At 52.3% G+C, this 23970-nt stretch overlaps 9 protein-coding genes across 9 annotated transcripts; 4 read left to right on the top strand and 5 right to left on the bottom strand.

Annotated features, from left to right (window-relative positions):
- Nucleotides 1-79: 79 nt before the first annotated feature.
- On the bottom strand, nt 80-3190 carry TrAtP1_009876 (uncharacterized protein; the record flags this gene model as incomplete). Its single annotated transcript, XM_066114480.1, has 2 exons — nt 80-1943; nt 2001-3190. 2 exons carry the CDS (start codon nt 3188-3190, stop codon nt 80-82), a joined length of 3054 nt encoding a protein of 1017 aa, XP_065970576.1.
- A 521-nt stretch (nt 3191-3711) lies between these two features.
- On the top strand, nt 3712-5684 carry TrAtP1_009875 (uncharacterized protein). The gene is made up of 4 exons (XM_014091083.2): nt 3712-3742; nt 3820-4170; nt 4296-5164; nt 5226-5684. Exons 2-4 carry the CDS (start codon nt 4084-4086, stop codon nt 5491-5493), a joined length of 1224 nt encoding a protein of 407 aa, XP_013946558.1. The 5' UTR covers nt 3712-3742; nt 3820-4083; the 3' UTR covers nt 5494-5684.
- A 189-nt stretch (nt 5685-5873) lies between these two features.
- On the bottom strand, nt 5874-6259 carry TrAtP1_009874 (uncharacterized protein; the record flags this gene model as incomplete). Its single annotated transcript, XM_014091084.2, has 2 exons — nt 5874-6107; nt 6161-6259. The coding sequence occupies 2 exons, from the start codon at nt 6257-6259 to the stop codon at nt 5874-5876; spliced, it is 333 nt and encodes a 110-aa protein (XP_013946559.1).
- Nucleotides 6260-6986: 727 nt separating this feature from the next.
- TrAtP1_009873 (uncharacterized protein) lies at nt 6987-8517 on the bottom strand (the record flags this gene model as incomplete). The annotated part of the gene is made up of 2 exons (XM_014091085.2): nt 6987-7591; nt 7656-8517. 2 exons carry the CDS (start codon nt 8515-8517, stop codon nt 6987-6989), a joined length of 1467 nt encoding a protein of 488 aa, XP_013946560.2.
- A 300-nt stretch (nt 8518-8817) lies between these two features.
- On the top strand, nt 8818-14205 carry TrAtP1_009872 (uncharacterized protein). The gene is made up of 2 exons (XM_014091086.2): nt 8818-9153; nt 9224-14205. The coding sequence occupies exons 1-2, from the start codon at nt 8972-8974 to the stop codon at nt 14079-14081; spliced, it is 5040 nt and encodes a 1679-aa protein (XP_013946561.1). The 5' UTR covers nt 8818-8971; the 3' UTR covers nt 14082-14205.
- Nucleotides 14206-14718: 513 nt separating this feature from the next.
- On the bottom strand, nt 14719-15557 carry TrAtP1_009871 (uncharacterized protein). Its single transcript, XM_014091087.2, has 2 exons — nt 15251-15557; nt 14719-15188 (listed from the first exon to the last, which is right to left on the bottom strand). The coding sequence occupies exons 1-2, from the start codon at nt 15461-15463 to the stop codon at nt 14991-14993; spliced, it is 411 nt and encodes a 136-aa protein (XP_013946562.1). The 5' UTR covers nt 15464-15557; the 3' UTR covers nt 14719-14990.
- A 932-nt stretch (nt 15558-16489) lies between these two features.
- On the top strand, nt 16490-16804 carry TrAtP1_009870 (uncharacterized protein; the record flags this gene model as incomplete). Its single annotated transcript, XM_066114479.1, has 1 exon — nt 16490-16804. The coding sequence occupies one exon, from the start codon at nt 16490-16492 to the stop codon at nt 16802-16804; it is 315 nt and encodes a 104-aa protein (XP_065970575.1).
- Nucleotides 16805-17256: 452 nt separating this feature from the next.
- Nucleotides 17257-18152, top strand: TrAtP1_009869 (uncharacterized protein). The gene is made up of 3 exons (XM_014091088.2): nt 17257-17359; nt 17577-17714; nt 17775-18152. The coding sequence occupies exons 1-3, from the start codon at nt 17350-17352 to the stop codon at nt 17936-17938; spliced, it is 312 nt and encodes a 103-aa protein (XP_013946563.1). The 5' UTR covers nt 17257-17349; the 3' UTR covers nt 17939-18152.
- A 1556-nt stretch (nt 18153-19708) lies between these two features.
- TrAtP1_009868 (uncharacterized protein) lies at nt 19709-20053 on the bottom strand (the record flags this gene model as incomplete). Its single annotated transcript, XM_014091089.2, has 1 exon — nt 19709-20053. The coding sequence occupies one exon, from the start codon at nt 20051-20053 to the stop codon at nt 19709-19711; it is 345 nt and encodes a 114-aa protein (XP_013946564.1).
- Between the last annotated feature and the right edge of the window lie 3917 nt (nt 20054-23970).

Raw genomic sequence — 23970 nt, 5'->3', positions numbered from 1 at the left:
CGCAAAAAAAAAAGAGAGAGCCAGAGTGGAGGAGGGGGTATTATAAAAAACACATGTTAACCGTGCCAACCTGGTCGAATCATCTCGTGGTGGGTATAATGCGCTTCGAAGCCTTGACAGCCCTCATAGCAGGCAGCGTATTTGCCCTGCCGGGTTTCCTGCCAATCTCAATGCACAGCATCCGGATAAAATCCGTATTGCTCCAATAGCTGCTATGAGCGCTCAGCATGTTCAGATACTGAATCTCCAGCGGACCGCCACCGGATCGGATAAACCAGTCAATCTGGCCGTTGTCATTAAGAAGAAAGGCCTTCTTCTCAGCAATTTCCTCTCTGGTAAAGTCGTGGACTTCGAGTTCCAGCTGAGAGGGCAGGCGAACTGTCGACGGGCGGCCATCGCCAGTCGTGGACGTGGTCGGATTGCCACTCCTGCCCATGACAGCGTTACGCATAGCATCGCCAACCGATTTGAAGAAGGAAGCCGAAGAAGTAGGCACATATGCTGTTTTGAGGCTGGCCGCATATGCCGGGTCTACCGTCCCGTTGAGCAAGTAGGCAATGGGATCCTCCTTGGCAAGGATGTTGTAAATGTTGTCTACGGCCAAGCATCCAAACATGCCAGTGTCGCCCCCAACATTTTCGGCCTTGACCTCGTTCTCATCCATGCCAGGTTTGACGCGTCCCCGTCGCGGTGTAAGAGCTCCTCGCTCGAGTAACAAGAAGAATCCAGTGGGGCTTCCCATCAGGAAGAGATTCCGCGTATCGAACTCGAAGTATTTGGTTTTTGGCTCCAGCCGCAAAAGATCGAGCGGTGGCAGATCCGTTGGCTGCCGTGACAAGACTTCCACCGCCATGACGCTGCCAAGAGAGTGCGCAACCAGATGGACACGTCCATTTTCTGCAAAGCCGGGGTTGTTTCTGCACCAAAGGCGGTAAATCCGGTTCGCCTCCTTGACGAGAGCTGCAATCATCTTTCCCTTGTGGTGAGACATGTAGAAGGGGATATCGAACATGACATCCGATATCATGCTCCGTATGGCCGGAATGGTGTTGGGCTCAATGTCCTTGAGGCCAAAAGCTTGTGCTGCGGCCGAGTCATTTGTCTCCATTCCCGTTTGGAGAGTGCCACCATCTTCAAACGACAGGCCGATTCTCCAGTTCAGGGGCAAAACCATGAGTCTGCTTTGGCTGTTATCCAAAACTTCTTGCACCGCCGGATTCTGAAACTCGCTGTCAACCATTCGACGGAAGCTATTGACAGCGTGCGTAAAGTGATAGCTTTCAACCCTCTCAGCAATCTTTTGGCCAATTCCGTGAGCGACCAGCACCAAGTCTGTCACTTGACTGCGGTCTTTATCCGCTTCACAAGCAGGGCAGATTTCCACTGCACTGCCATCAGAGGCGTTATGAGATGCCGGTTTGACATACTGTACCTGCTTCCCACGGTGCATGCGTTCCCAGCTCAGTCTATCGAATCCTCGGACCACTGGAATACCCACAGTCCCTCCTCTCATGATCTTCTGAAGAGGCCGCCTACCGTAATACGCAGATGGCTGTAAGCTCGGCTTCAACAAAAAGGCATTTGTTTGGTCCTTGTACAAGACACTGTAACTAGAGTAGGGGCGCTGTGGTGCAGTCTCGGAAGCCTCGTCGTCTATCTGCTGCGGCCCGAGGGAGCCTTCTGTCGCAGCTTCGCCTTGGAAGCAGTGTGCAGCACAAAACGGATGTGCGGAAATAGCAGGCTCTATTGGTAGGAAGGAGGTTCGATACTGTCCATCGCCTTCAACCGGCCATAGTCGATGAGACACCTTTTCCTCTCCTGAGGCCCCAACTTCAATAGCACACCGTACTTCGTCACGCCAAGTTTCTGCCCAGGGGCGCAGTTCCTGGTATCCAGCTTCGAGCTGATTAGCAACTGCTGGGGGGACCGGCAGCATTGTATCTCTGCGAAGGGGGTTAGCAGCTTATAAAACAAATAAAGAAAAGGGCTAGGGAACAAACTTGTAGAACCATGTGCCTCTCGTTACAATAGCGATGTCGTTGACTGGCGACCAGTATATGGGCTCCATCTGTAACGTGTGCAATGATACCTTGTGCAATCTAGCCAGTCCAACTACGACGTCCTTGTTTTCCTCGTCGGGATCCGGAGTGGTGTCCTCTATTCGAGTCAACGGCTCTGCTACTACTTGATCGTTCTCCTCGGCAAATTTGTCGCTGGTTTGAGGCGGTTTTAAAGTTGAAACATCACTACGTTGCTGTTTTGCTTCTGGAATCTGCTGTGGTTGCTCTTCAGGCTCCAATGCCCTCACAAATGGTCTCCCGGAAATGCCATCATCAGGTACAGGAACTAGTCCAGAGGCTTTGAGCTCTCGAGACAGTCGATTCTGTGACGTTTGAGCCGCGCGAGACGCATCAGTCAAACGCTCCTGGGGGAAAGCCGATGCTTGTTTGTAAGAGTCACTACGAGGTTTCAAGTTCATGTGCTCTCCATAGGATGATGATATAGCACTGTCAGAAGGAGAGGCGCGTCCCGTGGAGATGCTGGCCTCTCTATCACGAGTTAACAGATGGTGGCGTATGGGGATGTTCCGGTTGCTGCCAGCGGCGGTTCTAAGCTCGTGGTGCTGGTTCATGACGGCAATAACATCCTTTACAATCTCATCAACAGTAAATAGTTGATTCGTCTTTCTGACTAACGTACAAAATTGTGTATCAAGCTTTTCTAGGATGTCGGCGGTGAGTCTGGGGCAGCAGGCTGTAAGCAGTGTCTCTGGGAGCGTCTCGGCGGCTTGTGTCGTCGAAGTTCGCGTCTGGGGATCAACCCGGTGGATGCGGATATGCTTCGAGGCCAGTTCTCGGATGATTTGATCGCGTCGTTCCATGTCAGACTTGACAGCGGCCGGGCCAGGCTCTCGGCCGCCTCTGATGGCGTCATGCTGGATACGGTGACTCTCCGACATGAGGCCCAGCCAGGCCTGCTGAAGCACGTCGTTGTCATCGTGGGAGAACGGGCGGAGCGGCGCCTTAGATTTGGAGTCTGCGCCGCCAGCAGGAGCGGTGCTGGACAGCGGATCGTCAATGGGGAACAGGGACGTGTAGAAGAACTGCGCATTGATGCAGGGGGCTCCATCGTCCTTGTCGGCGTCTGGCGTGGGACGGAGGCGACAGGCAGCGCCCAGAGTGTGCTCCATGGGTGCGTAGATGCGTGGATGCGGCGATGAGGGTGCGCAGAAGCAGCAACAAAAACATCAAGAGACAAGAGTGTGGAGGAGTGAAAGAGGCCGGCACTCGCCTGCGATGCTCGGCCGCGGTGCCATGGAGCGAGCTGAATCGATGCAAGGCTGCTGCTGCTGCGTGCAGCCTCGAAGCACGTTGAAGGGGCATGACGATGGCTAGCGTGGCGGAAGCACATGGGCCAAAGGGCTGGCTGAGAGGCCACTATGACGTGGCTGATTATGCAGGCGGCAGCAGTGGGAGGAACAGCGGCCCCCTACTGCTATAGTGGGTTGCTACAGTGGCTAGGCTGCTGTACCCGCTAGATAGGCCGCGGCCTGTTGCGGATAGGGCCGTACAGTAGGCAGCTTCACAGCCCTCACTTAGTTGAGGTGATCTGGATGGCTGCCTACAGCCAAGGTCACTACTCGGTATATAACTTGATGTATATATGTAAACTTCAAACATTGTTTTTAATCAGATCAAGTCTTTTTGAGACATTTACTTTGTGGTACTGTTGAACCTCCCATGTAGGTATTGTCGAGGTACAGCTCAGCTGCTCAACAGCTTATGTCATCCAGGGTTGCAGCACTAACATCGGCACTAGCAGCCTTCCGGGATCTCACCGGCGGCCGGCGCTGCAGTCAAGTGACACCTGGTGCATGATAAGCAGGGGCGCCTTGTCGTGTGCCAATAATCCGGGGCACAGCACAGCACAGCTACCTCTACGGCTCGCTCTCCCTTCTCGTCTCACCATCATTCTCCGTCTCCTACATCTCAAAGCCGCTCTTTTTCAACTCCAATCCATCCGAACGATCTCGGGTCCCTGCGCGACGAAGTCTTTGTTACTCGAGAAACCACATCAGCCAAGATGGCGGTTTCCCGAGGCACCGTGCCATTTCTCGTGGCCATGATGCTGCTGACTGGCGTCTGCAATACGCTGGTCACCAAATACCAGGTGCGTGTTAAACAGCCAGCATATGGGGGATCAAGAGACCTCATCACTGTCCATTTCCCTTTGTTTGCTGCTGCCTTTGTTGTTGTCGATTTTCTTTTTCTTGCATGACCTAACAGCCGTTACAGGACAAGCAATGCGTTCGCAACTGTGATGACGAGGATCCCGCCCATCGAATGTACTTCAACCAACCCGTGATTCAGACCGCACAGATGTTTGTCGGCGAAATGGGCTGCTGGCTGGTGGTTGCTCTCACGGCAGCGTATCGCCGCGTCGCATCAAAGCGATCTCCCGCCGAGAATGGCTACCAAACCATCGGCTCCAGCCAGCCCAATGGCGCTGACGACGAGACCCCTGAAGAAGACCAGCCATCCGTGCTGCGCGGCTATCGAATCTTGCTTCTGGCCCTGCCAGCCATCTGCGACATCTGCGGCACTACCCTGATGAACATTGGTCTACTTCTTGTTGCGGCGTCCATCTACCAGATGACCCGAGGCGCACTAGTTCTCTTCGTGGGTCTGTTTAGCGTAATATTCCTGCGGAGGACGCTGCATCTATTCCAGTGGATCTCCTTGGTGGGCGTGGTCCTGGGCGTGGCCGTTGTTGGACTTGCAGGTGCCATCTGGCCCGACGTCAAGGCAAACCTCATCTCCAGAGGCCTGTCTGTCATCACGGACTCTCCCGATGGACTATCCGATGTTTCCAAGGCCGTGATTGGCGTTACGCTGATTGCGGGAGCCCAAATCTTCACTGCCACCCAATTTGTCTTGGAGGAGTATTTGCTCGAGCGCTCTCCCATCGATCCCCTCCGGGTCGTTGGCTGGGAGGGCATCTTTGGCTTCGTCGTCACTGTCGTGGTTATGCTTGTTCTGCACTTGGCCATTGGTCGGACTGAGGCTGGCCGCTATGGCTACTTTGATGCCGCTGAGGGACTCCGTCAAATGTGCAATGACAGGGCACTGCTCATCTCCAGTGTCATAATCATGATTAGCATTGGGTAAGTTATTTCGTCTATTGAGAAAGCCTCCCGGTGTAATTAACCATCTTTATCCTTCTAGTGGCTTCAACTTTTTCGGATTGTCCGTCACTCGCACCGTCAGCGCGACCTCTCGGTCTACCATTGACACTTGCAGGACACTCTTTATCTGGGTAGTTTCTCTTGGTCTGAGATGGGAGTCATTCAAGTGGCTACAGATTGTTGGATTCGCGCTGTTGGTGTACTCGACATTTTTGTTCAACGGCATCGTCCAACCACCTCTTGAGTTCTTGCGAGTTGATGAAGAAACCGAGGAACTTCTCCCCGAGGAGCCAATTGAACACCAGTAAATTGCTAGACACGCTTCCGGCGACCTTTGCATATCCTACTCTAACCAAGGTCGATCTTTTTTTGATTTTCGTTTAATCTTTGGTCTTTGGTCTTTGGTCAAGTCTGATGGGATTCGGGCGTACTGGTGGGTGCCTGGCTAGCTTGGGATAATTTTCATTCAACATACAACATTACACATTACATGTAGGCAATTTGAAATGGGAGTGCAAGTAATAATTCACGCTTTATCTAAATTTGACCCGTTGACCATCACTCCAACCATAAAAAAGGAAAGAAAAGAAATGCCTCTCTCTGGAATTAGCTGCTACTCAACACCTCAAAAACAAATTACCAAATCCCAAGAAAATTCACGCAAGGTAAAATAAAAGTGCAGGCCCGGTTAAGCAACATTACATAGCAGTTCGGCTTCGAGGATGAACTTGCCCTCCTTGTACTTTTCAGACGTCTCAAAAGCCTTGTCGTATTTCCAACCCACCGTTTCCTTGCACTGGTGGCAAGCAATATCACGGACAATGTGTCGACCAGTAGTCATGTTTCGCTCATTGGGATCGCCGGTGTCGATGTTGACGACTCGATGGAACAGGTACGCTTTGCCATGCTGGCCGCGGAAGTTCTGATGATCCTGTTAGATCTGATTTAAGCCATGAGGAGAGGCAAGATACGCACCCGAGAGATGATGTCCTCGTGGTTAGCTAAGTGAGCCTTGCATGTCTTGCAACCATAGATCTTGTTGCTGGTGAGATATGTATTATAAGCCAGGCCCATCGCTGCTGAGCTCCAGAGCAAAAGGACAAGAAAGAGCGAGAGTTTCTCTCTCTACGAACTGCACCGATTCCCGCACAAACTGAGGGACAACGTGATTTGCTAGCAGCGCACGGTTCTGGAGAAGGGATTTTGTAGATTTTGTAGAGTTGGAACCGTCACTCTCCCTCTCTCTCTCGTCTCTCTCAGCGCTCGGGCGGCGGGTTTAGCGGCGTGTGGGGTTAGTTGCAGAGGATCAAGGCAGCCGGCTGGTGCCTAGCAAGGAGGTTTTCTTTGCAAATGCGGAAGTGAGCGAGCTTGGTATAAAGAGTGATAGTAGCAGTACTTGGCCGATATGGAGCGCATCTGGAATGCTCCGTCATACGGGCGGCGGAAGTCACAGGATCAAGAGGCTGGACGAAGACGGATGCGTTGCGTGCGCCCCGCCGAGGTTTTGCCCGGGTGGCTGGCGGACTGACGTCTGTGTGTATGTCATCCATCACATGTCAGGAGAAGCGCTAGCAGCTGGAGCTCTGAGATGGCCATATACATGTAAAGGAAGAATAAATCATAAGCATTAGCAGGCGTCTACTTGTATGAATTAAATATCATACCTTTCAAGCGTAGTAAATACTAAATGCAACACCCATAGGTAATGGAGACACGGGCGATGGCCTGTGTATGCCGCTTCAGGCCTTATTTATATTATTTCTAGCGTCTCGTATTGGCACGCGCCATTTCCTCAAGCCCATCATGAGAATCCCTTGGCCAGAGACCAGAAACTGTCCATTTTGGCGCGGGCCAAGACCTCTCTCGCCTCAGCATCCGTTTCACAAATCTTGCTGCCCCATTTCTTGAAATTCCTCGCCTTTTGCTCGCCCTCAAATATCAACTTGCACTCGTTCAGAGACATGTCCTTCAAATCTCCGTTGGAGTCTTCGGGCGACAACCACTCCTGTCCGCCTTTGTTATTCTTCTCGGGGTCTCTTGCTTGCGCGTTTTCCGTCCACTTGATGCGGTTCAGCATGAGCTTCTTGTACTTGTTTATGCTGTACGGTCCTCCTTCGACAATCACGAGGCTGAACTTTGGATGCATAACGCATGTTCCCGAGAGCGCCAGCTGTTCGGCGTTGCGCCATATCTTGTAGCGGTGCTGGCCATTCGCAAGGCTTGTGACTTTGAATACGAGAACGTGGATGCCCTTGTTGGCATCCTTTTGTTGGTTTGCAGCAGTCTTATCATGCTGTTGCTCCTTTGTCAATTTGCGGGACTCGTTCGCGTCAATGTGCTTCTCGTATCGATCGGCAATCTCTCGGTTCACCCGTGCCTCGACGGCGGTGGGATCTTTGACAGCAGCTGTGATGGACACGGTCAGTATAATTGTACAATTTCAGAGTAACGGGGATATCGTTAAACATACCATCACCCAACACGCGCATGAGATTTCCCTTTTTGACCTTGGGTGGCGGTGCCGGCACCAGTCCAAGCCGGATTTTCGCCTGCATCTCCTTGAGCTCTGCCATTCTCCTTTGTCGCCGTATTTTTGCTTGTTCTTTCGAGGTCAAATACATTGGCTTCGCCGGTGCGCCAAGTCGGTCCTGATAGGGCTCGAGTGCAACTGGATGTTGGATGTATTCCGTTACAATGCTATCGTCCGCGTGAATCTTCAGCTTCGAAGGGTCGTCGACATCGTCGTAAGTTGATCCATTAACCAAGCCTTCGTCCCACCACTCCAGATTCGGAGGAGCGTCCACGACAAAGTTCTTCTCCACGTCAAGATCCTCATCAATGCCAGCTCTACGAGTCTGCTCCGCGATACGCTTCTTCATGGCCTCCAAGGCCGCCTGCCGACGCAAGGCATTTCCCTGCTGGATATATTTTCCCTTTTGATTAAACATCAGCTGACGAGGCACGCGCTGTCTCCCGCTCGGCTCCTGTGTAGCAGACTTGTCGTCGAAATATGGGTTCGGCTGGTTCCTCTGTCCAAACGTGTCCGGTGAGCCTCTCTTATCGTATGCGCCGGGCCGAGATGGACTGCCTCGTAATGACTGAGATTGGCCATTTGTCGTGTCTGCTTTGCCGGCCGGCTTCCAGGACCCCAGATCTTCCAACGCAGGATGCAGTCCGACATTCAATCCTCCTTTCGCTTTGCTCGTGCCAATGGCGGCTGCGACGCGGGCCTTGAGCGCCGCCATTCTATCTGCCGCAGACTCTGTCTTCTGTATCCTGGAGGCGCCATCGTGCTGAGGACCCAGGCCCCCTGGCTGTGAATGTTGACTCATTGAGGACGGGAGCTGCTCCTGCGCGCAGCAGGACTATCTATGGTGGTGATCTCGAACAAGAACAGCTGCGTTTTTCTCTATCGTAAAATCATAAATCGTACTCTGTAGGTGATTTCGACGGGAAATGGCAGGGCGAGGCTTTGCAGGCAAATGAAACGTGGAAGGTGACGCTGTGAAAGGGACAGAGATTTATTTGCTGGTGCCAGGCGCAGTATCTTGCTTGTAGCTCTCGCAGTAAGGCGCCGACGCTGCATTAGTCCCGTAGCCTCGCTGTGGGGAGTCCATCCATCCAACTTCCTACCCACCACCCACACTAAAAATTTTGCCCGGTTCCACCGCCAAAAAATTCTAGTGGTACCGGCAACTCTCACCAATTGACCTGCAAAAAGATTGGCATGGCTTCAGCAAGCTCGCCAGGATCAGCCCGTTGCTCAGCCAAGATCCTCAACTCGCCATGAATATTGCGCAGCCCGTCGCCTCGGAGGTGGAGAGCGTGGAGTTTACCTTCCTCTCCGCCAAAGAGATCCAGGCCATCTCGGTGAAGCGCATCGAGAATGAAAGCACTTTCGACAACCTCTTGAATCCAGTGCCCGGAGGCCTGTACGATCCGGCGTTGGGATCATGGGGCGATGCACCGTAAGTGAGAGGTCTTTTCTTTTGTCTTCTTTGGTTATCGCCATAATCAAAGCTTCTAATTGCTCGCTAGATGTTCTACTTGCAACCTGAATCAGTCCAATTGTCCGGGACATCCAGGCCACATTCAACTCCCAGTCCCCGTCTACCACCCAGTCTTCATGGACCAGGCCTATCGACTGCTCCGTGCAACCTGCGTTTACTGCAAAGGCTTCCGTCTGCCTCCCAAGGATCTACACAAATACACCTGCCAATTGCGCCTGCTTCACCATGGCCTCATCCGCGAAGCACACATGGTGGCTACGATTGGAGAGAACGAGCTGGCAGTAGAAATCCAGGAGGCGTTGGGAGAGGGCCCCAGCGAGGCTGAGGAGGAGGAATCCAGCATCGACAGCGTCACCCGACAAAGAGAAAAATTCGTTCGCAAGTGTCTTCAGGGCATCAAGCTGAAGAGGGGCGAGGCCAAGCGAGGCAAGCATGAAGGCGCATATGAAATGCGCCGCGAAGTCATCAAGGATTTCCTTACCGAGATTATCAAGAAGAGAGTATGCTCTAGCTGTGGCGGAATTTCCCCGACGTACCGAAAGGACCGATTTGTCAAAGTTTTCGAAAAGGCCCTCTCCGCGAAAGAAAAGGCAAAGATGGCACAAAAGGCACTAAAATTCGGTGATGCCATGACCAGAGTCCATAATCGCCCGGCATCCAAGAAATCCAAGGGCGGCGAAAACGGTGTTGTTCGGATCAATGGCTCAGAGGTATCTCCTCCTGGGAGCCAAGATATCGAAATGGCAGACGCAGATGACGACGATGATGCCGGTGCTGGAGAGGATTCGCAAAGATACATCAGCTCAATGGAGGTAAAAGCACGGCTAGAGGAACTATTCCACAAGGAGCAAGATTTGCTGTCACTCGTGTACAACGCCAAGCCTCCTACACAGAGCTCATCAAAGGTTACTCCCGATATGTTCTTTATCAAAGTGATTCTGGTGCCGCCGAACCGTTTCCGACCAGAGGCCCGAACGGGAGATTCACAAATCTCCGAAGCTCAGCAAAACGGACTTTATAAAAACATTCTCGCCTGCTGCTCAAGGATTGCTCACGTTTACAAGGCTCTTGAGGAGAAAAGGTCAGACATTACAAACATGCACCAGGCTTGGACAGAGCTTCAAGATGCAGTCAACTCATTGATCGACAAAAACAAGAATCCTGTGCAGGGAGCAGCTGCGGCGCGGAACGAGGAAGGAATCAAGCAGCTGCTTGAGAAGAAGGAGGGTCTTTTCCGTAAGAACATGATGGGAAAGCGAGTCAACTACGCCGCCCGAAGTGTCATTTCACCAGATCCAAACATCGAAACCAACGAAATCGGTGTTCCTCCCGTATTTGCCAAGAAGCTGACCTATCCCGAGCCCGTGACGAGCCACAACTTCAAGGACATGCAGCAAGCTGTCATCAATGGCGTGGACAAGTGGCCGGGCGCTTTCGCCATTGAGAATGAAAACGGTCAGATTGTGAACCTTCGCAACAAGTCGGTGGACGATCGAATTTCTCTCGCCAACCAGCTCCTGGCGCCGACAAACAGCAGCGCCGCCCGCATGAAGAACAAGAAAGTCCACCGCCATCTTACCAATGGAGACGTTGTCCTGATGAACCGCCAGCCCACGCTACATAAGCCGTCCATCATGGGACACCGAGTCCGCGTGCTACCGGGCGAAAAGACTATTCGAATGCACTACGCCAACTGCAACACGTACAATGCCGATTTCGACGGAGACGAAATGAACATGCATTTCCCCCAAAACGAGGTGGCCCGTGTAGAAGCACTGCAAATTGCCGATACCGACCACCAGTACTTGTCAGGCACTGCGGGAAAGCCCCTGAGAGGTCTGATTCAAGATCACATTTCAGTGTCCGTCTCGCTTTGCAACCGAGACACCTTCTTCACCCGCAGCGACTACCAGCAGCTAGTATACAGCGCCCTTCGGCCAGAAAGCGGCCATATCCTGGGAGAGCGACTCCAGCTTGTACCACCCGCCGTCATCAAGCCGGTGCCAAGATGGACAGGAAAGCAGGTCATCAGCACAATTCTGGCAAACATGCGGCCACCCAACTGCGGCGGACTGACCATGAGCGAAAACACCCAACTCAAGGCGGAGCAATGGGGCAAAAACTCAGAGGAAGGAACTGTGCTTATCCAGGACGGCGAATTCATAACGGGAATTCTCGACAAGTCTCAGATCGGACCCAGCTCGAGCGGTTTGATCCACGCCGTGCACGAGATATACGGACCGTCCGTTGCCGGCAAACTGCTCAGCAGCTTGGGCCGTCTGCTCACAAGATACCTCGGCATGAGAGCCTTTTCATGCGGAATGGACGACTTGAGGCTAACGGCAGAGGGAGAGGCGGCACGACGACGGGAGCTTGTTGCGGCCGACCATCTAGGACTGGGCATTGCCGCCAACTACGTCTCTCTAGAGAACCAGCAAGATGCGCTGAATCCGCTCCTATTAGAGCGTCTGGAGGAGGTTGCGCGCGACGACAGCAAACAGGAGGGTCTCGATCTCTTGATGAACCAGGGAACAAAGGACATTACAGATGCCGTGCAAAAGGCGCTCATTCCCAACGGCCTCGAGAAGAGCTTCCCCAAGAACCAGATGCAGGCCATGACTACTTCCGGTGCTAAGGGATCTCGTGTCAACGCTTCCCTCATTTCCTGCAACCTGGGACAGCAGGTCTTGGAAGGTAGACGTGTACCGCTGATGGTGAGCGGAAAGTCGCTGCCTTGCTTCCGGCCATTTGAGACAAACATCAGAGCGGGCGGTTACATTGTGAATCGATTCTTGACTGGAATCCGGCCGCAGGAATACTATTTCCACCACATGGCAGGACGTGAGGGTTTGATTGACACAGCCGTCAAGACATCCCGCTCAGGTTATCTGCAGCGTTGTATCATCAAGGGCATGGAGGGCCTTACAGTCTCTTACGACACATCAGTGAGAGATGCGGATGGCTCACTGATCCAGTTCCTGTACGGTGAAGATGGATTGGACATAACAAAACAAAACTACCTCAAGGACTTCAAGTTTATCCTGCAGAACGTGACTTCGGAGGCGGCACAGCTCAAGTACGACCCCAAGGTGGGCGAGCGCCTTGGTGCCAACCGCCAGGCGTTCCAGAAATACATGAAGAACGCCGTCAAGCACGCCAAGGCCAAGGATCCGAATGGCAAGGACCCTCTGACAGCCAGCTTCGATCCGGCCACCAATGCATTTGCCACGTCGGAAACATTTTACGAGGCCATGACAGAGTACCTAAAGGAAAACCCCGATGGGCTGGTGCGAGAAAAGAAGAGCCAAGACAAGGCCGTCTCCAATCCCAACCAGGTGACGCTGAACAAGAAGAATGCAGAGATGCTTTTCGCCATGAAGTATCTGCGGTCGTTGGTCGAGCCTGGAGAGGCCGTCGGCATTGTTGCCGGCCAGTCTATTGGTGAGCCGTCTACACAGATGACGCTGAACACTTTCCATTTGGCCGGTCACTCAGCCAAGAACGTGACGCTGGGTATCCCTCGTCTGAGAGAAATCCTGATGACTGCCAGTAAGACGATTTCAACGCCGGCAATGACACTATACCCCATTGCCGAGCTGTCAGAGCAGGATATCGAGGTCTTCTCCAAGTCTATCAGTGTGCTACGCCTGAGCCAGGTGCTGGACGGTGTCGTGGTTGAGGAAATGGTCGGCAAGGGCAAACTCCGCGGCCTTGCCAAGATTTACAAGATCAATCTCAAGTTCTTCCCGGCATCAGAGTACTCGGCCACCTATGCAGTCAGCGTCTCGGACATAATGACCACGGTGGAGAAGAAGCTTTTGCGCAACATCCTGGCAATCATGAAGAGGGAGGTCAAGAAGCGCCAGACGCAGACAACAACGGGAACTCCCGAAATTGGCGTCAAGGTGGGCACTGTCGAGACAGCCCGAGCTGAAGGAGCGCCGGATGGTGCTGCAGGCGAGGACGACGACGATGATGATGATGACGACGACAACGACGCTGCCGGGGCGAAGCGACGAGCCAACCGAGGCCAGGCCGTCTCCTATGGACCCAATGACGACGACGATGACGCTATCCAGAAGGACATGTCACGAGGGGCGGAGGACGACTCAGACGACGAAGGTGCCGACACCGCCGCTGGCTCAAACGGCGTGGATAAGGAGCTCGGCGACGAGGACGGCGACGAGGACGGCACGATGTGGTCGTCGAGGGCGCGAAAGGAGCGGGTGCTCAAGAACTACGTGGAGGCGACGGATTTCCAGTGCGACGACAAGCGCGGCGAGTGGTGCAACGTGACGCTCGAGTTTGAGGTCAACATCCCCAAGGTGCTGATGCTCAACATTGTCGAGGACGCGGTGCGGCAGACGGTGGTGCAGCAGGTGGCGGGCATCGAGTCGTGCCTGGTGGCCCAGGAGAAGGGCGCGACGGCCATCAACACGACGGGCGTCAACCTGCGCGCGATGCACCGCTACAGCGACTTTATCGACCCGCACCGGATCCAGACCAACGACATCGCGGCCGTGCTGGAGGTGTACGGCGTGGAGGCGTGCCGCAGCAACATTGTGCAGGAGCTGTCGGGCGTCTTTGGCGGCCACGGCATCAAGGTGGACAACCGCCACCTCAACCTGATTGCCGACCACATGACGCGCAACGGCGACTTCACGGCCTTTAGCCGCATGGGCCTGCGCGGCAACGTGAGCCCCTTTACCAAGATGAGCTTCGAGACGACGCTGGGCTTCCTCAAGGACGCGCTGATGGACGGCGACTGGGACGACCTGACGACGCCCAGCAGCCGGCTGGTGATGGGCAAGCTGGGACGAGTCGGCACGGGCGGCTTCGACGTGCTGACGCAGCTGCCGACGTACTATGTCAACTCGCTGGCATAGATGTGAGAAGAGATGTATTAATTGAGGCGCGTGCGCATATTTGAGGGATTGCAACTTGATGTATTGCTATTTAGTTAGACTAGGCTATCAAAAAAATAAAAGGGCTACGAGGAGTTGACGATGTATTTATTAGATTTACTGCATGGTGATGTTGGAACGCAACTGCATACACATCTGATATCTGTAGCATCCTGCAAGCGTCCTGTATTTACACCACATTGTACTGTTTCCGAGGTTCAGACCTTTCATCACTTCTCTTACTTCTTCCTTGGCCCCGTGAAGTCGACATGGCTTCGCCGACGAAATGACGCGAGCGGGCGTCTGCCAGCAAAAAGCACAGAGTCTTGTGGTTGATGGGGATCTCGTTCCTTTTTACACGCAAACAGACGACATCTCGTCTACTCTTTATTTTCTTCTCCCATGTGTTTGTAGTTGCTACGCGTTGTTTATTGCTGCCTCCACCGCGGCTAAGCTGACGCGTGCGCCACTAATCTGGATCACGGCGCGCATCTCAAAGAGATGACCGTGTCAGCACTGGATCAGCCACGGCCATTGCTGCCTAATCTACGGGTGGCGCACATGGAAATCACAGGTTTGAGCAGATTACAGTTGAACAGTCACAGTGCAAAGACAAAGTGAGGCTTGCGAAGTATTATGATTCGTTAAACCGTGAGGCATTGAGCCCCGATTGCATTTGGGCAGTTCTTTTTCCCAGACTGCGCATGTAATATACATCCCGAACCATAGAATTGGGAATAGTAAAAAACAAAAGTCTCATTGTGTAACGCCTTGGATTATCCCTTGCCCCCGTAAAACACTCGTGTTAAAAGCAAAAGTCATGTCTGTCCACCAAATTGGTATCCATTCCTCAAATCACGCAAAAAGAAAAAGCTCTATCGCAAAAGCTTTCTAGTTGCGCTCACCGCGGAGGCGGCGGGCGAGCTGGATGTCCTTGCTCTGGATGGTGACACGCTTGGCGTGGATGGCGCAGAGGTTGGTGTCCTCGAAGAGAGAGACGAGGTAGGACTCGACGGACTCCTGGAGGGCGCCAATGGCGGAGGACTGGAAGCGGAGGTCGCTCTTGAAGTCTTGGGCGATTTCACGGACCTGGAGATGGATTGTTAGCGGCGATGCGATGGTCATGATGGTCATCGAGATGGGGAACATACCAGACGCTGGAAGGGCAGCTTGCGGATCAGCAGCTCAGTGCTCTTCTGGTAGCGACGGATCTCACGAAGAGCGACGGTACCGGGCTTATAACGGTGAGGCTTCTTGACACCTCCGGTGGAGGGGGCGCTCTTGCGGGCGGCCTTGGAGGCGAGCTGCTTGCGGGGAGCCTTGCCACCGGTGGACTTGCGGGCAGTCTGCTTGGTACGAGCCATGATGACTGATGTGGTGTTTTGACTGATGAATAACAGAAAACGATGATGCTTTTGTGGTGGGGCAGAAGGAAGTGTAGTGCAGAAGGGAAAGATTCGGAGAAGCGGCAGGCGGGGGAGGTGCTTTAATAGTTGAGCCTAGCGGTGGCGGCTGATCTGGGCAGAGCCTGTGGTTCGGGTTTTAGTTTTGGGGGGGGGCCTTTTAGTGGCGCGCGCGCAGTTATTTTTTTTTTACAGGGAAGTGGGCCGTGCACCCGCGTCAAAGAACCTTGGAACACACGAGAAAAAAAAGGGAGGCCGCAGCGCTGGTTTTGGCGCGGAAAAGGTTTCATTTGGTGGTGGGAGCAAAAAGGTGGAAACGCTGCCCCCACATACGCTAGAGACGAATGTGGAAGCGTGTGCTGATGCAGAGAGGAAAAAAAGGGACGAGCGCGTCCTTTTTTCTGATTGGCTGGCGGAGTGGTTTGTTTTTTTTTTTTTATTCGCCCGCGTTTCTTTTTTTCGATCGCAGGCAAGATTCGATTTACAGCTCTGCTAGCCTCAGGTACGTACCACTGCATGTGTCCATTAGCTTACCCTACATGGGAGCGAGATCTGAGATTGCAGACGGGATGCGTTGTGCATGGAGTAATTTTGTAGATTGTATTAATTGTGTATATTATATTTTGATGCTGAGGCGTAAATGAATTTTTGATTTGGCTTTTGACGGCGTGGTGGCATTTTATTTTGCTCTGTTTGAATATTTGGTTATTGTTGCATGCATCATTTCAAAGTGACCATCTTGGCTGTAAAGCGCACACAACTGCTATGAAATCTAACGTGACTCTCAGCTGAAAGTGTAATCTAACTGCCATGTAGATAGTCACATGTAAGGATGGGCAAAATTAAAAAGGTTCACGGTACCAACAGAGAGCTAAAAATAACTGGTTGAGCCTGATAGCAATGCGTGTACATGATGACCATGGAGAGATTCATGTATCTTTGATATAGTAGGATACGATAGCTGAAGACATACATCATGATCATAGTATGGCATCAATGCTTCATTCGACAATGATGCCATTGTACTTCATACACTACGATACAGAGACAGCTACACCAAGCCGCCATCATCACCACTCCATTGTGGAATCGCCAGCCCCATATCCAACTGCCAGGAGCCACTCCCGCATTGCCGGCAGCAGTAGAGCAGAGCCCCGTTGCCACTACGCAGCCGTTGGGATCAAAGAAGGTACGTGTACTTGTACAGTAGACTCGGCTGCATCTTGCTCCATGGGCATAGCATCACATCACAGCATCACTAGCCTAGCACGCAGCATTCTACAATGTGGACAGCCGCCATAGCGTGTCTCGTGCCTTGTGCCTCATTCTCCATACCGACATGGGTAGCGAGAAATAAACTCGTGCCGCACGCAACAAAAGCCACAAAGTAAAACGCTGTGGCCCAGATTGGACGTGACCCGACCGTGTTTATCCAAGACAAAAAAAGACGTGCCGCCCCCACTCCCAGAAAAAGGCACGCCAACCAAAAAAAAAGGAAAAAAAAAAGGGAGACGGTACGTACCTCTGCGTCGCATTTTTTTCTGCTGCCACGCCAAAAAGCAGCGGTGATTCTCAGAGATCAGTAACGCGGAACCCACAGCAGCTGCGCGCGGCTCCACAGGCGCCTTTGAGGGGGGGCTCCCCGTTTTTTTCTGGCCCGGAAATCGATCAGTGATTTGGGACCGCTGCTACTTAAGCTGGCGTGTTGCCACAAGCTCAGCAGCCTTTCTTCCCTCCCCTCTTTTTCGATACGACCGTTTCTTCATCTCCATCTTGTTTCCAGTTTCGCGTAGATTTTCGCGGAATTTAACATTCTTCAACTTTAAACCAACCCACTTTCTATCATCATGACTGGACGTAAGTATCATCCTCAATCAACAAGCATCATCATCATTACCTCCATCTGCATCGATCGTGGATCGAGACGTGTCTTTGGTCCCGGCTGCCCGGTAGCTGCTACCCAGCCTCAGCCTTGTCACAGCCTCGGGCATTGACGCGTCTTGAACCATCATCCATCGCCACCACATCTACACCAATTTTTTTAGTCTCATCACAGTGACTAACATCACCGCAGGCGGCAAGGGTGGCAAGGGCCTCGGCAAGGGTGGTGCCAAGCGTCACCGCAAGATTCTTCGTGACAACATCCAGGGCATTACCAAGCCCGCTATCCGACGTCTCGCTCGTCGTGGTGGTGTCAAGCGTATCTCTGCCAGTAAGTTCTATACGCAGCTCCGCTCCGCTCCCAAGACATGCAGTGTCTAACATCTTCCAGTGATCTACGAGGAGACCCGTGGTGTCCTCAAGTCCTTCCTCGAGGGCGTCATCCGCGATGCCGTCACATACACTGAGCACGCCAAGCGAAAGACCGTCACATCACTAGACGTTGTCTACGCCCTGAAACGACAGGGCCGCACCCTGTACGGTTTCGGTGGCTAAGCGCATTGCCGCTGAGTCGGGTCGACATAATGTGTTATTCGCGTTGTTTGTTACGATTTGGGCTTTTTCTTCACTATGGGCGCGGGTCATTGCTTTTTCTGAGTTTTTGTACTGTACAACCAAACGTACTGGGAAATGGGTTGGCCTCTGAACGGGGGTAATTGAAACTACCAAAGTGGTGACCTTGAAATACAGCATCACGCATTCACTCCAAGATGTCAATAAATGTGCCTCTGTGACTATGTGTCTACCTTGTACTATCGTGATTGCCTGACAAAGTTAAAGTTATGGACAAAATGAAGAGTGACTCACAAGCTCAGCGTATTCGGGCTGGTTGAACAGAGAGCTAGATGCAAGAGCGGAGAGCTTGTTGTTGATCTCGTGACGCGTGACGCGTCTATGCTGTCTAGACATGGCATACGAATCACGATGCCGGATATGGAGCCCGAACTGGGTAGTACAAGTGGAATGAGTACGAGCCTGAGGGCCATGACTCAGTTTGCAACTTTGACGGTGTTGGTGTAGTTTTGGGTATGGCTGAGCACGTCTGGGCAAGAGGTGAGGGGAAGCTTCAGCCGCATATGCGAGCATAGGACCTATTGGCAAAATATCGATTGGCTGCAGTCATGCCTGCCTACTGCACTTTGGGTGCCAATATCCATACAATAGCATACAAGAGTAATATCAATTATCAATCATGACTCACCAGCACCCAAAGCATAAAAAGAAAGGAAATATTGGGGATTTTTGTCAACGGCAGGATCATCCAAAGCAACAGCCCGACAGAAGTGCATCTCGTGGCTGAAGGGCGCTGAGTGGTTCGAGGAGTCATGTGGTTGGACACTTATGCGCTATGCAGGGTCTTTTAGGCTCTGTCCGGCGCTACGACCAACTATTTGCCAAGCAAGTGTTTGCCTATCGGAAGAAGAGAGACACCTATACTTGATGCCTGAGAAATAGAGGAAGAAGAAAAAGGAGCGCAGGAGAGAGAGGAAGTTTGAGAAAATTGTTAACCCGATGCTAGGCGATTGGGTTGTGATGCCTCTACATAGTAGGTGGTACATTGCTTGGCAAAATCAGCAAGGCTGGCTGGCTTCTTCCGTCCAATCGTTGGCTGAGATCCGGCGTTTTGGTTTGGAGAGACTCGGCACAAGTTGAGCACGAGGATGGATGGATGCGAAGCCGTCCAGTTCTTTATTTTACTAGCCAAACGCCCTGTGGGAATGCATCCCTGCACGGCGGCACAGCGAGACCGAAGGCTGTGGATTAAAATAGCAGCACCAGCTAGACAGACGGACAGACAGACAGACAGCAGCCACCGCATCGAATAAAAAATTGCTAGTTGCAGCAGCTGTATGTCTTGGTATGCGCTTCGCTTCGCTGTACTGCTGGTAGTGGCCGCGGAAAGAATTTGATGGACCGTGATGGACCGTGATGGAGCCATAAGGTACGGGTGCTTGATGTAGGGGACTGGAGTGGACTGGACTGGACGGCACATGCAAGTTGCTGCAAGGCATGTTGCAGCTGGACAGGGCATTGAGATTTCTCTCCAACGGAGGTGCCGATGCAAGTTATTGCGATGGGCTGAATTTATTTTTATTTTTTATTCTTCGTCTTCTTTACAAGGCAGATATTCGGCTGTTGTAGCAGCGCATTCGCAGCAAGTATCAACATAAGCTGTGCCTGCAAAAAGTACGAGATACAGCACATGGGATGGATGGGATCCACGTGGCAGGGGGGGTCACGGATTGCTGGCTTGACCTGCAAGGCCTAGAACGGATCTGCATCGGCGGGTAAAGGCGATCCGAGGAGGGTGGGGCGGCGTGGTGAGAATGAGCCACACTCTTGGGATCTAGACCGGAGGGAATGAGGATATAGGAGATGGAGGGAAATACAGGAGATGGATGAAAATAGAGGACGTGGTATAGTGGACAAGATGCGGCGAGATGCCATGGGGTTATGGGCTGTGTCTATGCCAAGCTGGGCTGAGACTTGCATTGGCTGGAATTCAACATTGGACGAATGCAGCATGGACGGGCAGCTGAAGAGACGCATGTTGGTCTGCTGTTGCTGCGGCGCGATATCGGTGGACGAGCAGACGATGACTGAATCCATCAATATTTGACAGCCAAGTATTACTAGCAGGAGTGTGGCATGCACGTGTTGCCTGGCTTTTGTTTGATGCCTAGCACCATGTTTGATGCGGCTGATCTGAGATTCCAATACACGCCTGGGCTGATGTGATGCATCGCATCGGCCATGGCATGTATTGCCATTATATTGGATTGGAGCATCCGTAGCGTCTTGCGTCCCGCTACTGGGCCATTCATCGTCTACTCTGTCTCTCAGCTCCTCAGCACAGTCTTGTTGTACTTGTCGAGTTCCATCGCAAGGCCCCCGTTTTCCCCTCTACTGGCCGAGGCAAGTCATGGCATTAGTAGTAGTCCTGCGATTCCTCCAAGCAAATAAACGCCGAGGAGATTAGACCGCACCATGCCATCCGAGCCATGACGGCAGCAGTGACGTTGTCGAATATACCGTCCACCTCTGCAGCCGGGCAACCAACTCGCAAGCAATGAACCCGCGGTTCCGCTGGCTGGCGGCATATCCCGAAAAATGCCAGGCCGAAGAGAAAAGAAAAGAAATCAAAACTCCCCCCCCAGAAAGAAAAGAACCAAAAAAAATTCGCCTCTCACCCCGATATCCGCGGCGCGGCACGGGAGGGTCCCCCTCGTCTCCCCTTGCGGCGGCAGATGCAGTTGGAAGCGATGGGAATCTTTCTTGGTTGGAGCGAACTGGAGCGAAAGCGAAAATGCGCGATCCGGACCCGCGATTCCGGGGATGGCGGTGCCCAGACCCCGACGGGGGCCCGAGTTGGCCGATTTGGCAGCGTCACGAGACTTGCTCTTTTTCGGCGTTGTTGCTGTGACTGTGACTGTTCGAGCTGGAGCAGCTTGTCTTTTATTGATTTGTGAATTACACGCCTCTCAGCCAACAGTCCGAGAAGTCGTTTTCGGACTTATCGAGTCCCTCCCAGGCCGATGCGATACCGAATCCAAGGGTCCGGTTATGGTGTGGCTTTAATGGGCCCCCATCCAGCACGAAACACAGCAGTCGCCTCACCCCCATACGGGTCCTACGGGACAGTAGAGTCTCCATCTGCCGCCGGCGCAAGCTCAGCCGAGCAAGGTCTTGAATGCGTGAGAGTGCATGTAAAGATGTATCTGTATGGTGGAAGTGAAAAAGCCCAATGGTCTCTAGCCCTGCAGCAAGCAGCATGCCCAAAACAGAAGGAAACTGAGAGTTGGAAAAAACTTCACCCCCCGTCTAGGCATCTCTAAAAAAAAAAAGTCGATCAGGCCGAGAAGAATCTTATTTCTCAGCTTTCGGCCTTAGTGCCGGCAGACGAGACGATGCATGCAAGTGCAAGGCCCTGCTAAGGCACAAGTACCAGATCTGGCGGGAAAAAGAGGGTGTGGCTGAGTTTGAGTGTCTGGTCGCGCAAACGAGGCCCGGCCGTCTCCGAGACGAGACGCTGCACCAGCCCTTTTGGCATTTTTTTTTTTTTTTTTTTTTTGCGTCTGCTTCTTCGGCCTGCCCGACACAACTGCAGCTGCTACAGCAGACTACTGTGCGCTACAGTGGCAGCGACACCACCACCAACCAACTGGTACACACGTTGCACCGGCTTCTAGTCTCTACTACATGCAGGAGAAGCGCAAAACGGGAAGGGTTCGAGAATGAAAATTTTTCTTCTTTTTATTTTTATTTTTCCGGCTCGCTTTCGCTTTTCGATTTCCCCCTATTTTTGGTTTTTGGGGGTGTGTTCGGGTGTTCTTCCTTTTGGCTTGGCGCACCGTCTTGCATGCAGACACGAGATGCGACATGTGCTAGTTTTTTCCTTCTCTTCTCTTTTTTTTTTTTTTGTTGAGAAGCAAGATAACAGTACTCTGAGAATGTCTGTACTACCTAGGTAACCCTGCTTTTTTCTTGGGGATCGGTTGCAGTGCAGCGCATCGCAGTTGCAGCCGATGCTTGTTGCACACCACACAGTGAAAAGTCACGCAATGATACACATGCTAATGCCAAATCATGCGATTACACATCAGGTCGATGGCACGAGAGGAACAGGTGCGCATCTTGCCATTTTTCTTAATCGTTCTTCTTCTGATTGTATAAGGTTCGATCAAGTGAGCAACAAGATTTTTATCGGTTGAAAAATTGATTGATTCGTGCTTAGAATGGCAATGGTAAGAAATTACAAGTGCCGTATAGTGAATTACTAGTAAAAAACACCCCCCAATTAGTAATGGAGTGTTGGGTTGTATCTGAGCGATTCAAAATCCAATCATTGGGTCTGCAAGTTACTTTTGCTTTGACTCAGCGAGCATTGCCCATCTGCCGCAAACCTTGGAAGCCAGTAACGTATGAGGCGCGTCATGTGACCTATAAGCCAGTTTTTATGTATGCATGTACCACAAAGGCGAAAACCGCAGCAAAAGTAACAACAGGGAGAAGTTTCTAAAAAAAAAAAAAGAGAGAGGGAAAATCTTTCCCGTCGGCAAGGGTAAATGTGTCTTGCTGTGGCTAAGGGGTCCAATAAGAAATCTTGCTTTGCTGCTTGCTGCAAGTTTTACTGTTACCCGTCCGGCATCCGCTGGGCAGGGATCTGGCGATCGGGGCCCTACGCCAAGTTTACAAGTCACATTCAGGTTTTTTTGCTACATCTGTTGCCTTGTGGTTGGTTGGTTACTTTTGGTCTTGTTGCTCGCTTTCTCGTTTTGTGATTTTCTCCGTTAGGGTGCATGTTGTTAGGAGCGCCATTTCGGCGAAAAGGAACAATGAAAAGGTCTGACGCCGAAAGGAGAAGAATTCTGTGAAAATAAGCTCGAGCTGTCAAAAAAAGTCTGAATTGTTGCAATGGCTGTGTGACTCCTAAAAAAAGCCCATATCGTTTCGCCCATCGGGGAAATTTCTAGAAATGACTACTGCCTACCAGCAAAAAAAACAAAGTTGCACCGAAACAAGACACACACACAAAGTAAGTGTGGCTTGACATGTCAAAGCAAAGAAAAAAAATTTGCTGGGACAGACAGGGGGAACCGCCTATTCGCGGCGGCGGAGATGCGGTATTCGCTCGGAACCTTGTGCGAAAGCCACATTGGAAAAGCCACTAATGCAGCCATACTCGTGTGGCTGTGTTGTGCCTGAACACTCATAGGGCCGGGGGGGTACATTTCGGTGCAGCGCGGTACAGCACGCCAGACAAGTCCCGAGCCAAGGCCGCGTACTGTACAGTAGAAGACGCAGTGTACAGTACACGCCACACGATGAGCTGGAACAGAAGAGCGAGGAAGACAGTAGTCCCTAGAATAGCCGCTTACGATGCCGTCCCGGTGCCTCGTATGTGGCTTCGTATGTTTGCTTGCCCAAGTCAGTAGGTACGTGTGCAGCAGCGACCACGGCAGATGATATACCTGTTCACTCACTCTTACGACTCATCGACGCACATACGCACTGCACTCCCTGCCGAGGTTAACGCAGCCATGCAAGGACCGGCAGACGAATTGCACACATTCACTCGCTGTGCAAATGATTTGATTTAATGTTCCATTTGTACTGCATGACAAATGAAACTGACTGGGCGTCCCGACTCAAGCGCACTTAGTCATACGCGGTTCAGTCGCTGCGAGGGAACGCTCGGAACTGCCAGTCCGAAGGTTTTTGTCCTGGCAGCATCTGCGCGGAGGGCTTTGCCCGTTTGGCGCAGAGATGCTCCCCGGACAGGCAATTTCTGTGTGACCGCGGTGCGTGTGTAATCAGACAGTCGAAGCCCAGCGCTGGATTACCAAACGCAGCCTCTTGCTCTTCATACTGTAGGGCCAAGCCGCGGCTCCCCGGATGCTTCTGTCGGCAGTCTGGCAGGGCAGAGCTGCTGCCCTGGTCTGGCTGAGTCTGCGTGCTAGTCCTGCTGGGTCTGATTCTGGGTCTGATTCTGGTCACTTCTCTTTGGGTCGGAGTACGTATTGCAT

Source organism: Trichoderma atroviride, chromosome 5, assembly GCF_020647795.1.
Source record: "Trichoderma atroviride chromosome 5, complete sequence".
NCBI classification, from domain to species: domain Eukaryota; kingdom Fungi; phylum Ascomycota; class Sordariomycetes; order Hypocreales; family Hypocreaceae; genus Trichoderma; species Trichoderma atroviride.
This window is presented reverse-complemented; position numbering and strand designations above follow the sequence as displayed.

What these genes read in the sequence shown, in the direction of transcription:
- TrAtP1_009872 (XM_014091086.2), top strand. Translation starts at nt 8,972, where the DNA reads ATGAATATTGCGCAGCCCGTCGCCTCGGAGGTGGAGAGCGTGGAGTTT. An exon ending in GGATCATGGGGCGATGCACC is followed by an intron (nt 9,154 to 9,223) that starts GTAAGTGAGAGG and finishes ATTGCTCGCTAG; the next exon opens with ATGTTCTACTTGCAACCTGA.
- TrAtP1_009871 (XM_014091087.2), bottom strand. Translation starts at nt 15,463, where the DNA reads ATGGCTCGTACCAAGCAGACTGCCCGCAAGTCCACCGGTGGCAAGGCT. An exon ending in AGCTGCCCTTCCAGCGTCTG is followed by an intron (nt 15,189 to 15,250) that starts GTATGTTCCCCA and finishes ATCCATCTCCAG; the next exon opens with GTCCGTGAAATCGCCCAAGA.
- TrAtP1_009869 (XM_014091088.2), top strand. An exon ending in TGTCAAGCGTATCTCTGCCA is followed by an intron (nt 17,715 to 17,774) that starts GTAAGTTCTATA and finishes AACATCTTCCAG; the next exon opens with TGATCTACGAGGAGACCCGT.
- TrAtP1_009875 (XM_014091083.2), top strand. Translation starts at nt 4,084, where the DNA reads ATGGCGGTTTCCCGAGGCACCGTGCCATTTCTCGTGGCCATGATGCTG. An exon ending in CGCTGGTCACCAAATACCAG is followed by an intron (nt 4,171 to 4,295) that starts GTGCGTGTTAAA and finishes CAGCCGTTACAG; the next exon opens with GACAAGCAATGCGTTCGCAA. An exon ending in ATAATCATGATTAGCATTGG is followed by an intron (nt 5,165 to 5,225) that starts GTAAGTTATTTC and finishes TTATCCTTCTAG; the next exon opens with TGGCTTCAACTTTTTCGGAT.